At 42.6% G+C, this 16,176-nt stretch overlaps 1 protein-coding gene across 2 annotated transcripts in view; it reads left to right on the forward strand.

Moving 5' to 3' along the window:
* Positions 1-16,176, forward strand: part of nav2b (neuron navigator 2b) — a 143,198-nt gene that overhangs the window by 58,906 nt on the left and 68,116 nt on the right. For both annotated transcript variants that reach the window (XM_042301720.1, XM_042301721.1), the window contains exons 2-6: positions 2,216-2,333; positions 3,007-3,059; positions 10,024-10,096; positions 10,237-10,462; positions 11,933-12,063. In XM_042301720.1, the coding sequence (XP_042157654.1) occupies positions 2,216-2,333; positions 3,007-3,059; positions 10,024-10,096; positions 10,237-10,462; positions 11,933-12,063 (601 nt within the window). The remainder of the gene's footprint in view (positions 1-2,215; positions 2,334-3,006; positions 3,060-10,023; positions 10,097-10,236; positions 10,463-11,932; positions 12,064-16,176) is intronic.

The raw sequence follows: 16,176 nt of genomic DNA on the forward strand, positions 1-16,176 counted from the left end.
GGGCCAGTAGGAGGCACTCTTTCCTCTGGTCTAAAAAATATCCCTACACAGGGACACTGCCCTGTGTAGGGTGCCGTCTTTCGGATGGGACGTTAAACAGTTGCCCTGACTCTCTGAGATCATTAAATATCCCATGGCACTTATCGTAAGAGTAGGGGTGTGAACCCTGGTGTCCTGGCTAAATTCCCAATCTGGCCATCAAACCATCACGGTCACCTAATAATCCCCAGTTTACAATTGGCTCATTCATCCCCCTCCTCTCCCCTGTAACTATTCCCCAGGTCGTTGCTGTAAATGAGAACGTGTTCAGTCAACGTACCTGGTAAAATAACAGATTAATAAATAAATATGACTCTAGTTAACTAGCTTGCTGTTACACCTGCCAGCTGTAGTATACACTGAGTGTTCCTTTCTAATATTGACTTGCACCCTGCCCCCTTTTCGCCCTCAGAACAGCCTCAATTTGTTGAGACATGGATTCTACAAGGTGTCGAAAAGCATTTTACATGGATGCTGGCCCATGTTGACTACAATGCTTCCCACAGTTGTGTCAAGTTGACTGGATGTCCTTTGGGTGGTGGACCATTCTTGATACACATAGGAAACTGTTGAGTGTAAAAGTTTTTGACACAAACAGGTACACCTGGCACCTACTACCATACCCTGTTCAAAGGCACTTAAATATTTTGTCTTGCCCATTCACCCTCTGAATGGCACACATACATAATTAATGTCTCAATTGTCTCAAGGCTTTAAAATCCTTCTTTAATCTGTCTCCTCCCCTTCATCTACACTGATTGAAGTGGATTTAACAAGTGACATCAATAAGGGATCATAGCTTTCACCTGGATTCACCTTGTCAGTCTATGTCCTGTTCTGAATGTTTTGTAGATTCAGTATACAGTTTGTCTAGCTCTGTCTTCAAAAATGGTCAATTTCTAGGCTATATCTTTAGCACAGTAACCGGCATTTTGATAAGCAAGTCAAAGTGCTGCTCATTCAATCTTATATCAAGAATATTCCAATATTCTCACCGTCTGCTGCACTTTGTGGCAGGTGTTTCTTTGCTCACACAGCATCTGTATGTTGAGTTCTGAGATGTGGGAAAGGTGATCTTATTCTTTATACACTCTGTCTGGTTGGATAGAGGTAATTCAAGCCTTTAGCCTTTTGTTTTCAGTGGCAGAAAAGACATGTGTCTAGATAAAAGGCTCTAAATAGACCGCTGTTAAGTTCTTCACATTAAGTTTGACAGGTTCAGAAAGCAAAAAAACAACTGCAATTTGTAGTTTAAAAAAAGTCTATGTTCAGCATTAGCAACTACTTGGTTGATGTAACTTTCCATTGACCCCGTAGTGTTGCGGTAAATACTGTGTGTTGTTTTTTGTTTATTCGTGAAAGTCAGCTGAGAGCTTTGTCTGTAGAAGACAGATTCAGGTGTTAGTGTCAAACTCTCAACACTCAGCATGTTTTCTATGCAAATCCCCGAGCAGAAGCTTACTGCTGATCAGAGAAACACTGTGCAGGGAAAAAAATAGCAACCTGTGCTGTGATCTCAATAAATACATTTGTTTTGTAATATCTTTAAAAGACCCTGAAAGGTGTACAGTCCTCTTCTGGCTGTGCCGGGTGGAGATCATAACAGAACATGGCCAAGATGTTCAAATGTTCATAAATGACCAGCATGGTCGTATAATAATAATCACAGTGGTTGTCCAGTTTAGTCATTCAAAAGTATTTTCTTCCTGATTTAATCTGTATTGTAAACATAATAATCTCATAAACAGATTGGGCCTAACAGTTCACTGTTTTCTGTCAGAACAGACAGATGTAAAGTGACTGAGATGCTAAAATGTAGGAGATGCAGCAGCAGTAAACATCAAATTATGAACAAAACCCCTCAGATTACAGACATCTCACTCCAGTGCTCTCAGGCAGTGAGTTTCTGTCATACTTCCTACTCTTTCAAACACATGATTGCTCACTCTCAGAGGAGAATTTACATTGTGCTCAGTGGCCTGGTTTCTGGAGGAATGTGAGTGTCACTCCTTGGAAAGCGAGTGTGTTCTGACTGTGCATTACATTTGGAAGGCGTTATCTACAGGTTATTGCTTTGCCTTTATTAACAAGTAATGTAGGGTCTGTGATTATTATACTTTGATTGTATTTCTTTCTATGTATGTCAATTGTATGTCTGTGTTTTGTTGTTGGGCAGATTTACACGGACTGGGCCAACCATTACCTGGTGAAGTCGGGCCGTCAGCGACTGATCAAGGACTTGCAGCAGGACGTGACAGATGGAGTGCTACTGGCTGAGATCATACAGGTTGTGGGTGAGGACTTCCCTAACATTTATACTCTATTGGTAACTTTTTATCAGCAAATCCATTGAAATTATTTCTCGCTTAAGATTTCATGTAATCATTATGCATTTTGTATTGGCTTTCCAATGGCAGGCCCAAACTTGTGTTTTTTTTGCATGGTTATCATATTATACTGCCTAATATTAGTATAATATGATTAGTCACAGTGTGTCTCTCTTCTCTGGAATTCAACTCACTGGCCTCTGTGGTCGTTATTGTGGAGAGGTTAGGAGGGATCTTTAGGTTAGGAGGAGACTTCAAAATCAGTCTTTCCTGCATGGAAAGTAAAGCAACTTGAGACTGAAACTCTGTTTTTCCCAGGGTGGGTGAGAGGTTGAGCAGCGAAGCCTATCATTATTGCATCTACACTGTTCATTGTGCTTCAGTGGAGTGAATAGAGAGAGTGTGGTTAGTGAAAGCTACATGAGTGGTGCTATTTGATTAAGACTGTATCAGGTGCAAAACCACGTCTGCTTCCCATGGTCATGGCAAGTTGTTACTGATTTTGGATAGATACTGTATGGGTGTCTTCAATGTGACTTGTCATTGTGCAGGGAAAGTCCCAAAAAGGATGTGTTACTTCATCATGAAAATATCCTCTTTCATTTCTTTCTCTCTCTTTTGTTTCATCTTTCTTTTCTAGCGAATGAGAAGATAGAAGACATCAATGGCTACCCTAAGAGCCGGACTCAGATGGTGGGTGTTGGTGCTGTGTTTACTCTGTCACATAAGGGGATCAATCCTCCACACTCTAAAACAGAGATACCTGGGAGGCTTGCACTACTAACGACATTATAGTATGGATCATGAGTTATCACGTGTGATTATTGAGCAAACACAACGGGATGATCCTTCCCAAATCTGAAATCCTGATGCTCAGAGAAAACCCCTGGTGGCATCTGCTTCTTTCTCCACTGTTTCCTGTGAGGGAATGGCCATGCCTTTTTTAGTCATGCCCTACTACAGTGGGGAGGCATTAAATAGACTAGTATCCCATCTATCACCCAAACAACCTCTCTTGCCTATTTGGGATTGAACCAATCTGGCCTGTGCCCACATACCTATCCATGATGGATCCTTGGATTAAACATCCGCTCAACCTCGTTATTGTTGAAATCTCGCTGGACGTACCAGCCTCTATTTGGGTTGTATGATAATCCAAGATAAATACACTGAACAAAAATATAAATGAAACATTCAACAATTTCAAAAATTTGACAGATTTACAGTTCCTATAAGGAAATCAGTAAATGTAAAATAGAATCATTAATCTATGCATTTCACATCACTGGGAACACATATACGTAAAAAAAGGCTGCTCATACCATAACCCCACTGCCACCATGGGGCACTCTGTTCACAACGTTGACATCAGCAAACCACTCACCCACACAACACCACACACGTTGTCTGCCATCTGCCCGGTACAGTTGAAACCAGGATTCATCCATGAAGAGCACACTTTACCAGCGTGCCAGTGGCCATCGGAGGTGAGAATTTGCCCAATGAAGTCGGTTACGACTCCGAACTGCAGTCAGGTCAAGACCCTGGTGAGGATGACTAGCATGTAGGTGAGCTTCCCTGAGACGGTTTCAAACAGTTTGTGCAGAAATTCTTTGGTTGTGCAAACCCAAGGTTTTGTTAGCTGTCCGGGTGGCTAGTCTCAAACGATCCCGCAGGTGAAGAAGCCGGATGTGGAGGTCCTGGGCAGGCGTGGTTACACGTGGTCCGCGGTTATGAGGCCGGTTGGACGTCCTGCCAAATTATTGTAGAGAAATTAACATTAAATTCTCTGGCAGCAGCTCTGGTGAACATTCCTGGAGTCAGCATGCTAATTGCACACTCCCTCAAAACTTGAGACATCTGTGGCATTGTGTTGTGAGACATTTCGGCACATTTTAGAGTGGTCTTTTATTGTCCCCGTCACAAGGGGCACCTGTATAATGAGCTTGCTGTTTAATCAGATTCTTGATATGCCACAGCTGTCAGGTGGATGGATTATCTTGGCAAAGGAGAAATACTCGCTAACAGGGATGTAAACACATTTTTGCACAACATTTGAGAGAAATAAGCTTTTTGTGCGTACTGAAGATTTCTGCTATGTTTTATTTCAGCTCATGAAACATGGGACCAACACTTTGCATGTTGTGTTTCTACTTTTGTTCAGTATAGTTTCATATTATTAGATATATCTGTCTTTCTTACAGTTACATTCTCTTTATCTGACCCTCTTTCACTTGGACAACCTCCCTCAGTGTAATAATATGTAGCTCTCCCTCTAGCTGACACCCTGCCTCTTCCACCCTGCACCAGGTTCCAACCACCCACATTTCACAATGTATCTATAATGTATCTATACAATTGCTTTTCTCTTGTGGTGGACCAGAAATGAGGAAAATATGGTTGTTATTAAAATGATGAGTAGCTCTATGAATTGATGTCTTTCAGTAAGCCTCGCTACCTCAAAGTGAACTTCCTGGATTTTAGTGTAATGGATGGGAAGTAGTTTTGAGTTAATCTGAAACACGTTGCTTTAATTGTTGGGAAACTTTCCTGCAGTTACTAGTGGGTGTTCATGAATTGCATGTAATGATCTGTGGTAAGGTCTGAATGAAGAGAGGTTAATGAATGAATTGTGGCCTATATGCTATTCTAGTTGTACTGTATGTTGGAACCATCTGAAGGATGGTTTCAGTTGGTGCATTGTACAGTATTATTTCAGCTTTCATCATTAGTGGTTGGTTATAATCCAAGAGGGGCCATATGGTTAATGATTTGACAGAGATTTTCCTACAACATTAAGCCTAATCTTATATTATCATTGTATCGTGACACCATATACAGTTCAATTTAAACTCAGTTTTTCACAATTCCTGACATTTAATCCGAGTAAAAAGTCCCTGTCTGAGGTCAATTAGGATCACCATTTTATTTTAAGAATGTGAAATGTCAGAATAATAGTTGAGAGAATGATTTATTTCAGTTTTTATTTATTTCATCACACTCCCAGTGGGTCAGACGTTTACAGACACTCAATTAGTATTTGGTAGCATTGCCTTTAAATTGTTTAACTTGAGTCAAACGTTTTGGGTAGCCTTCCACAAGCTTCCCACAATAAGTTGGGTGAATTTTGGCCCATTCCTCCTGACAGAGCTGGTGTAACTGAGTCAGGTTTGTAGGCCTCATTGCTCGCACATGCTGTTTCAGTTCTGCCCACAAATTTTCTATGGGATTGAGGTCAGGGCTTTGTGATGGCCACTCCAATACCTTGACTTTGTTGTCCTTAAGACATTTTTACACAACTTTTGAAGTATGCTTGGGGTCATTGTCCATTTGGAAGACCCATTTGCGACCAAGCTTTAACTTCCTGACTGATGTCTTGAGATGTTGCTTCAATATATCCACATAATATTCCACCAGTCCCTCCTGCAGCAAAGCACCCCCACAACATGATGCTTCCACCCCCATGCTTCACAGTTGGGATGGTGTTCTTCAGCTTGCAAGCCTCCCCTTTTTCCCCCAAACATAACGATGGTCATTATGGCCCAAAAGTTATATTTTTGTTTCATCAGACCAGAGGACATTCCTCCAGAAAGTACGATCTTTGTCCCCATGTACAGTTGCAAACCGTAGTCTGTTTTTTTTTATTGCGGTTTTGGAGCAGTGGCTTCTTCCTTGCTGAGCGGCCTTTCAGGTTATGTCGATATAGGACTTGTTTTATTCTGCCTATAGATACATTTGTACCTGTTTCCTCCAGCATCTTCACAAGGTCCTTTGCTGTTGTTCTGGGATTGATTTGCACTTTTCGCACCAAAGTACGTTCATCTCTAGGAGACAGAACACATCTCCTTCCTGAGCGGTATGACGGCTGCGTGGTCCCATGGTGTTTATACTTGCGGACTATTCTTTGTATAGATGAACGTGGTACCTTCAGGCGTTTGTAAATTGCTCCCAAGGATGAACCAGACTTGTGGAGGTCTCCATCTTTTTCCCCGAGGTTTTGGCTGATTTCTTTTGATTTTCCCATGATGTCAAGCAAGGAGGCACTGAGTTTGAAGGTAGGCCTTGAAATACATCCACAGGTACACCTCCAATTGACTCAAATGATGTCAATTAGCCTATCAGAAACTTCTAAAGCCATGACATAATTTTCTGGACTTTTCCAAGCTGTTTAAAGGCACAGTCAACTTAGTGCATGTAAACTTCTGACCCACTGGAATTGTGATACAGTGAATTATAAGTTAAATAATCTGTCTGTTAACAATTGTTGAAAAAATTACTTGTGTCATGCACAAAGTAGATGTCCTAACCGACTTGCCAAAACTATAGTTAACAAGAAATTTGTGGAGTAGTTGAAAAAGTTTTAATGACTCCAACCTAAGTGTATGTAAACTTTCAACTTCAACTGTATATATATTTAACTAGGCAAGTCAGTTAAGAACAAATTCTTATTTACAATGACCGCCTACCCCGGCCAAAACCTAGCCCGGACGAAGCCCTTTGGGAATCCCAATCACAGCCGGTTGTGATACAGCCTGAAATCAAACCAGGGTTTGTAGTGATGCCTCTAGCATTGAGATGCTGTGCCTTAGACCGCTGCACCACTCGGAATCAAATCAAATCAAATTTTATTTGTCACATACACATGGTTAGCAGATGTTAATGCGAGTGTAGTGAAATGCTTGTGCTTCTAGTTCCGACAATGCAGTAATAACGAACAAGTAATCTAACTAACAATTCCAAAAAAAAACTACTGTCTTATACACAGTGTAAGGGGATAAAGAATATGTACATAAGGATATATGAATGAGTGATGGTACAGAGCAGCATAGGCAAGATACAGTAGATGGTATCGAGTACAGTATATACATATGAGATGAGTATGTAAACCAAGTGGCATAGTTAAAGTGGCTAGTGATACATGTATTACATAAGGATGCAGTCGATGATATAGAGTACAGTATCTACGTATGCATATGAGATGAATAATGTAGGGTAAGTAACATTATATAAGGTAGCATTGTTTAAAGTGGCTAGTGATATATTTACATCATTTCCCATCAATTCCCATGATTAAAGTGGCTGGAGTAGAGTCAGTGTCATTGACAGTGTGTTGGCAGTAGCCACTCAATGTTAGTGGTGGCTGTTTAACAGTCTGATGGCCTTGAGATAGAAGCTGTTTTTCAGTCTCTCGGTCCCAGCTTTGATGCACCTGTACTGACCTCGCCTTCTGGATGACAGCGGGGTGAACAGGCAGTGGCTCGGGTGGTTGATGTCCTTGATGATCTTTATGGCCTTCCTGTAGCATCGGGTGGTGTAGGTGTCCTGGAGGGCAGGTAGTTTGCCCCGGTGATGCGTTGTGCAGACCTCACTACCCTCTGGAGAGCCTTACGGTTGAGGGCGGTGCAGTTGCCATACCAGGCGGTGATACAGCCCGCCAGGATGCTCTCGATTGTGCATCTGTAGAAGTTTGTGAGTGCTTTTGGTGACAAGCCGAATTTCTTCAGCCTCCTGAGGTTGAAGAGGCGCTGCTGCGCCTTCCTCACGATGCTGTCTGTGTGAGTGGACCAATTCAGTTTGTCTGTGATGTGTATGCCGAGGAACTTAAAACTTGCTACCCTCTCCACTACTGTTCCATCGATGTGGATGGGGGTGTTCCCTCTGCTGTTTCCTGAAGTCCACAATCATCTCCTTAGTTTTGTTGACGTTGAGTGTGAGGTTATTTTCCTGACACCACACTCCGAGGGCCCTCACCTCCTCCCTGTAGGCCGTCTCGTCGTTGTTGGTAATCAAGCCTACCACTGTTGTGTCGTCCGCAAACTTGATGATTGAGTTGGAGGCGTGCGTGGCCACGCAGTCATGGGTGAACAGGGAGTACAGGAGAGGGCTCAGAACGCACCCTTGTGGGGCCCCAGTGTTGAGGATCAGCGGGGAGGAGATGTTGTTGCCTACCCTCACCACCTGGGGGCGGCCCGTCAGGAAGTCCAGTACCCAGTTGCACAGGGCGGGGTCGAGACCCAGGGTCTCGAGCTTGATGACGAGCTTGGAGGGTACTATGGTGTTGAATGCCGAGCTGTAGTCGATGAACAGCATTCTCACATAGGTATTCCTCTTGTCCAGATGGGTTAGGGCAGTGTGCAGTGTGGTTGAGATTGCATCGTCTGTGGACCTATTTGGGCGGTAAGCAAATTGGAGTGGGTCAAGGGTGTCAGGTAGGGTGGAGGTGATATGGTCCTTGACTAGTCTCTCAAAGCACTTCATGATGACGGATGTGAGTGCTACGGGGCGGTAGTCGTTTAGCTCAGTTACCTTAGCTTTCTTGGGAACAGGAACAATGGTGGCCCTCTTGAAGCATGTGGGAACAGCAGACTGGTATAGGGATTGGTTGAATATGTCCGTAAACACACCGGCCAGCTGGTCTGCGCATGCTCTGAGGGCGCGGCTGGGGATGCCGTCTGGGCCTGCAGCCTTGCGAGGGTTAACACGTTTAAATGTCTTACTCACTTCGGCTGCAGTGAAGGAGAGACCGCATGTTTTCGTTGCAGGCCGTGTCAGTGGCACTGTATTGTCCTCAAAGCAGGCAAAAAGTTATTTAGTCTGCCTGGGAGCAAGACATCCTGGTCCGTGACTGGGCTGGGTTTCTTCCTGTAGTCCGTGATTGACTGTAGACCCTGCCACATGCCTCTTGTGTCTGAGCCGTTGAATTGAGATTCTACTTTGTCTCTGTACTGGCGCTTAGCTTGTTTGATAGCCTTGCGGAGGGAATAGCTGCACTATTTGTATTCAGTCATGTTACCAGACACCTTGCCCTGATTAAAAGCAGTGGTTCGCGCCTTCAGTTCCACACGAATGCTGCCATCAATCCACGGTTTCTGGTTAGGGAATGTTTTAATCGTTGCTATGGGAACGACATCTTCAACGCACGTTCTAATGAACTCGCACACCGAATCAGCGTATTCGTCAATGTTGTTGTCTGACGCAATACGAAACATCTCCCAGTCCACGTGATGGAAGCAGTCTTGGAGTGTGGAATCAGCTTGGTCGGACCAGCGTTGGACAGACCTCAGCGTGGGAGCTTCTTGTTTTAGTTTCTGTCTGTAGGCAGGGATCAACAAAATGGAGTCGTGGTCAGCTTTTCCGAAAGGGGGGCGGGGCAGGGCCTTATATGCGTCGCGGAAGTTAGAGTAACAATGATCCAGGGTCTTTCCACCCCTGGTTGCGCAATCGATATGCTGATAAAATTTAGGGAGTCTTGTTTTCAGATTAGCCTTGTTAAAATCCCCAGCTACAATGAATGCAGCCTCCGGATAAATCGTTTCCAGTTTGCAGAGAGTTAAATAAAGTTTGTTCAGAGCCATCGATGTGTCTGCTTGGGGGGGGATATATACGGCTGTGATTATAATCGAAGAGAATTCTCTTGGTAGATAATGCGGTCTACATTTGATTGTGAGGAATTCTAAATCAGGTGAACAGAGGGATTTGAGTTCCTGTATGTTTCTTTCATCACACCATGTCACGTTAGTCATAAGGCATATGCCGCCGCCCCTCTTCTTACCAGAAAGATGTTCGTTTCTGTCCCCAAATGGCCTTAGCTAATGTATGACTGCCCTATCTGTACTAATGAAGTTCCATGCCCTGACTCTTCTCTCCTCTCCCCCAGATTGAGAACATTGATACCTGCCTTGGATTCCTGGCAGCCAGAGGGGTGAACATCCAGGGGCTCTGTGCAGAGGGTACGTCAAACTGCCACTATCTACCAGACACTCTCCCTCATATCTGCTGCTAATGTAGAGCATCTAGTGAATAACTCCATATTACAACGGACTGTGGAGAGGAAAAGATACCAACCTCTCTGTCTCTCCTCCTATTGCAGAGATTCGTAATGGGAACCTGAAGACCATTCTGGGTCTGTTCTTCAGCTTGTCCCGCTACAAGCAACAGCAGCAGCAGCAGAAGGTGTTGAAACAGCAGGCCTCTCATCAGCCAAAGCACAGCTCCCAGCCTGGACATACTCCCCATAGATCACCAGCCCCCTCTCACACCCACACCCACAGCTCCACTGCACCAGAACACAAAGCAGCATCGGATATGCTGTCCAGGTGAAGTACCTTGTAACAACCCAACCTCCCATTTCAACACATGGCAAGATCTCCATTGTTTGGAGAAGCTCTGTGAGATTATTTATGAGTAACCACAGTCCCCATAAAATGTGACATGCATTCCTCATGTTCAAATGATAGTGTTGTTTAAATCATCCATACTAATTGTGTGAAGCTTCATCTACGTTGGTGTCCATGCCATTGGGTAGCAGGTCATCTTCTTTGAATCTCCTTGTTTTTACATAACTTGTTCAAATTTATATGATCATCTTGATCTCATATAAGCTGCTTTCAGATCTCTGTCTGCTTTTACATTGTGTCTACCCATCCCTCTCTTTCTCCTCCATGCAGTCTATCAACCAAGGCTTCAACCACTCAGAGTAAAGGGCTAAAGCTCTCTGTGGCTCAGAGAAAGTCTTCTAGGTCAGCTTTCATCTATCTCTCTCTTCCCCTCTTTCTCTCGCTCTCACTCCTCTCCCCTCTCTCTCTCTCTTCCCCTCTTTCTCTCGCTCTCACTCCTCTCCCCTCTCTCTCTCTTCCCCTCTTTCTCTCGCTCTCACTCCTCTCCTCTCTCTCTCTCCCATAGACACTGCATGCTGCAGTCCACTCACACTGTTGTAGATGCATCAAGTCTAGTGTTTGAAAAGATTCTCCATTCTCCCACCTAATTTCTTATAGTCTTGTAGTGTGTTAGACCTTTTTATTTATGTAAACACTTGCATCCTGGTGTGTTTGCTGTGTGCATGGTTTAGTATTATGGAAGTGCTTCTCAACCTGTCTGTTTCACCATGTGTGAGTGTGTATGTCTAGTACCTTTTTATGGATTATAAAAAGATCAGCATACGGTCATTCAATACCACCACCTACTGGTGTAACTGTGCAACCACATGTATCTCCCCTGAGGTGTTTTTCCATAGATTTACATTCTTCATGATGCTCTCTGCGCTTTTAACGGACCTCTGAGACTATCACAGTGCAGGTGCATTTATACGGAGACTTGATTACACACAGGTGGATTGTATTTATCATCATTAGTCATTTAGGTCAACATTGGATCATTCAGAGATCCTCACTGAACTTCTGGAGAGAGTTTGCTGCACTGAAAGTAAAGGGGCTGAATAATTTTGCACGCCCAATTTTTCCGTTTTTGATTTGTTAAAAAAGTTTGAAATATCCAATAAATGTCGTTCCACTTCATGATTGTGTCCCACTTGTTGTTGATTCTTCACAAAAAAATACAGTTTTATATCTTTATGTTTGAAGCCTGAAATGTGGCAAAAGGTCGCAAAGTTCAAGGGGGCCGAATACTTTCGCAAGGCACTGTATGTTAATGATACACTCCTTAATAATGTTATTTGAGGAATTTTATTTCATCCCCTTTAGCAGATGTTTAGAATTATGCCGGTTAAGAAGAGCATTTCTACTGTTCAGTGTTTATTTAACTAGTCACTATTTCCGTGTGGCCCACAGACTGCCAGGCCCCACCACGCGAGTCTCAGCCCCAGGCAGCGAGGGGAAGCATCGCGGGGCCTCCAACAGCAACCGCCGCAGCCAGAGCTTCAACCACCATGACATGCCCAAGTCCTCCAGCAGTGACAGAGGTGAGTTACCGTACATGAGGAAATGATCCTGTGCTTTTAGAGGCCAACCACTTGGGGTACACCCATTTGAACCCCTGTGCAACAACAAAGAAAAAGATGAAAACAAATCTCCTGGATTCAGAGCAATCTTGTCTAGACGGTTATCCTAGAAACAGACACATAAACAGATAACCTATGCATACGTGGTTTCTATCTTATCATTTTCTATGCTGTTACAGGAGCAGGTAATGATTTAACAACATGGGTGCCGCTAAGCTTAACTTGTTGTTGTAGTAGAGGCTAGTGTGTGGTTTATTTACATGAAGTAAAATGTAACACAAAATCTAATGATGTCATTTTACATTAGGTCTTAGGTTTCAGGTTTATGTGTAAGAGTATGCTTTACAGACAACCTTTAATCCATGGACGTTTCTGTGAAGTTAACAACTATTTCCGCACTCCAGCACCTATCATTTCATCTGGCTTGCTAAATACCTCTCATTTTGATGACATACGTTTTGTGAGTATTGCACAGTTCTACATTTGGCATAACAAATGTGTTACTTCCTCTGCTTTCTAGAGCCTATATTTACTGTGTATTCCTGCCCTTGTGTTTGATTATAGTGTGGTGGACATCACGTTACACCATGGCTTTACAATCGTAGTGGTATAACTAAATGATTTAAGATCTTATAATGTATCTTCACTGTAAATCTTAGTCCTAGATTGGTAGATTGGGTCCTCAGTGGTATGTAGCCAGTCAGGCGGTACTTCCCCAGTACGGTGATGTATGTTAGTGAGAGTAGAGTGCAGTAGAGCAGCACAGAGCCGAGAAGAACAGAGCAGTGCAGCACACAGTCGAACAAAGCCGAGCAGAACAGAGCTGAGCAGAACTGAGCAGTGTGACGGTTTGGGTGGTTTACCTGGATAACCCAGTCTGCATTCTACAGTCAGCCAGTGGTAGGCTGCTACTGCTGTGTGATGAGGAATTCACTGTGCATTGACTGAGCCCTAATTAGTGTACATGTGGAACAGAGAGGGCGGGATAGATGGAACAACAGGGAGAAGGATGGGGAGTGAGAGAGAGAGATACTCAACTAGTCTAAAGGCCAGTTTTATTGCTTCTTTAATTAGAACAACAGTTTTCAGCTGTGCTAACATAATTGCAAAAGGGTTTTCTAATGATTAATTAGCCTTTTAAAATGATAAACTTGGATTAGCTAACAATGTGCCATTGGAACACAGGAGTGATGTTTGCTGATAATGGGCCTCTGTACGCCTATGTAGATATTCCATAAAAAATCTGCCGTTTCCAGCTACAATAGTCATTTACAACATTAACAATCTCTACACTGTACTTCTGATCAATTTGATGTTGTTTAATGGACAAAAAAAATTGCTTTTCTTTCAAAAACAATGACATTTCTAAGTGACCCCAAACGTTGGTAGTGTACATATTCCCTCGACTAATCTGTGACCCAGTACATTGACTCTGTACCGGTACCCCCTGTATATAGCCTTGTTATTGTTATTTTACTGTGTTACTTTTTAAAAACTTTAGTTTATTTAGTAAATATTTTCTTAACTCTTATTTTCTTAAAAATGCAATGTTAGTTAAGGGCTTGTAAGTAAGCATGTGACAAATAAAATTAGATTAGATTTACAATCCAATTGTCTCATAGCTAAAGCTAGCTATCAACTAACAGTTAGTTACCATCTAGTTAGTGTTTGTTTAGCCACAGATGGAGTTGTGCAAAACAACTAAATACACACATGCGTTGTTGAGGAAACAACAGTACATCTGATTCACTCTACAGTATTGTAACGACCCTGGGTTTATAAGCGTGGAAATCGACCCTGCTGCACGAGCATGCGTTTACCGCACAGTCGATAGCGCGCCGGACTTCGGGCTCGAAGGTCAAGGGTTCGAGACCTACTCCCTGCTGTTTCATTACAGTATATACTGTATACAGTGCTAATTGTACAAACAAATTAGGGCTGGGCAATATGACGATATATATCGTGTGATAGAAAAACCTATATCGTTTCATATTATGCTCTATCGTTTATTTCGTTGTGTTGCAAATCACTCTTTACGGCAATATTTTTGTCAATTGGACGACGCTTTGCATTCTTGGAAGGAAATACGCAACACAAACACACATGGAGAAGAGTGAACGTGACAGCACGGAGACACGGATCTCTTACCTAGAGAGGCTAGCTACCTCGATCGCATGGACGTGGTTTGGGTATGAAAAGTCTGAAACGGACAAGAAAACCGTCCTCTACAAAATATGCCGCAGGCCGGTCCCGAAAACAGGCTCAAACAGCACTAACCTCTTTCACCACCTACGCAATAATCATGTGAAACAGTTCGTAGATAATACTGTGAAACAGTTCGGAGAGAGTCTATGGATGAGACCGAAAAAAGTACAGTCGTGCTAAAAACAAACCCCCGACTCAGACGTTGCAAGAGGCGTTTACCCGCTGCACACCATATGGTAAAGAATCACGAAGATGGAAGGAGATAACAGCTGCTGTTACAACTTACATCTGCAAAGACATGGTCCCAATTTACATGGTTGAGAAACGGGGGTTTCGTGAGCCAAGGTACCAAATGCAAATTGATATGTGACACGTATTAATGCCAAAATAACATGCAAAACAGGCAAGCCCCCCCCAAAAATATATATTTATATTTTAGGCCTATATTTATTTTGTTTGCAACTATAGTTGAAGTGTTTTCTATTTACCTTTTTAGATTCTATACATTAATATTTTATATTTTGTTACATTAATTGAAAATGTGCACAAATGTTCTAAATGAAAGGAGAAATAATCAAATATGAGTAAGTACCTTTTATTTGTTGAGTATAATTCAACATGTAATAAGAAATAGACCTTTACATGTGGTAATTTTATATAAACTATTTATTCATTGAATTTACAGAAAATTTGCTATATTGTGATAGAATCGTTATCGGGATATGAAATGACCTATATCGGGATATGAGATTTTGGCCATATCGCACAGCCCTAAAACAAATTATAGAAGAGGCCTGTGTATTAAATGTAACAAAAACCCTTAACTACTATCTACCTATGGGTGGCTGGCTAGCGCTGAGTTAGCAAATGTTGACGTTAGCGGTTGACATGCGAACATTAGAGACAGATTTGATAAAAAAGTTACTTTCTAAAATACTTATCATTAGCGTGATTCATGTACTCATGTAAATACACTTACTACAAGTCATCGTTTGTAAAAAAATATATATATATTTATTAAGAGACAAAAAGTTTATAACGAAAATACATTTAATCTGAGACGCCATATTGTCTCATTGATTTACATACAAAGTTAGCTAGCTTAGTTTGGCAACCCTACAAGACCATGGCACTTGCCTATAGAGCAGCAAGAGGAACTGCCCGGCTCTGCTCAAACCCTACACCCCAACCCGAGTACTCCATTCAGCCTCCTCTGGTGTAAACTGTAAATGTACACTCATATGAAGGGGAACATCTCACTAGTTATCACTCGGTCAAAACAGTTCAATTATACATCAAAATTATATAAACTTGTTATCTCTAGATTGCAAAAACATAACCATGCTCATAAATGTTAAACTTGAAAACAGGATGAATAAAGAGACACAGACTATTTAAATTGTTCTACTGGGTGTCTCTTCCTGCTTATATTCTACCAACGAATGAGGTGCACACCTGCTATAAGGGCACAAGGTGAGACCCAAATGCAGACACAGGAGGTAGATGGTAGAGCTCTGATTTTTATTATAACAAAGGGAGTAGGTAAAGGCAGGTCGGGGACAGGCGAGAGTTCATAAACCAGGTCAGAGTCCAAACAGGACCAGAAGATGGCGGTCTCGAGGTCAGAAACCAGATCAAAGTCCAAAACAATACAAGGGGATAGGCAGGCTGGTTGTCAGAACAGGCAGAGTGGTCAGGCAGGCGGGTTCGGAGTCAGGACAGGCAACAGTCGAAACCAGGAGGACTAGAAACAAACAGAGCTTGGGAAAAATAGTAGCAAGGAAAACCGCTGGTTGACTTGGCAAACAAGACGAACTGGCACAGAGACAGGAAACACAGGGATATATAAACCTGGGATAATAAGCGACA

This window comes from Oncorhynchus tshawytscha, linkage group LG19, assembly GCF_018296145.1.
Source record: "Oncorhynchus tshawytscha isolate Ot180627B linkage group LG19, Otsh_v2.0, whole genome shotgun sequence".
Classification (NCBI taxonomy): domain Eukaryota; kingdom Metazoa; phylum Chordata; class Actinopteri; order Salmoniformes; family Salmonidae; genus Oncorhynchus; species Oncorhynchus tshawytscha.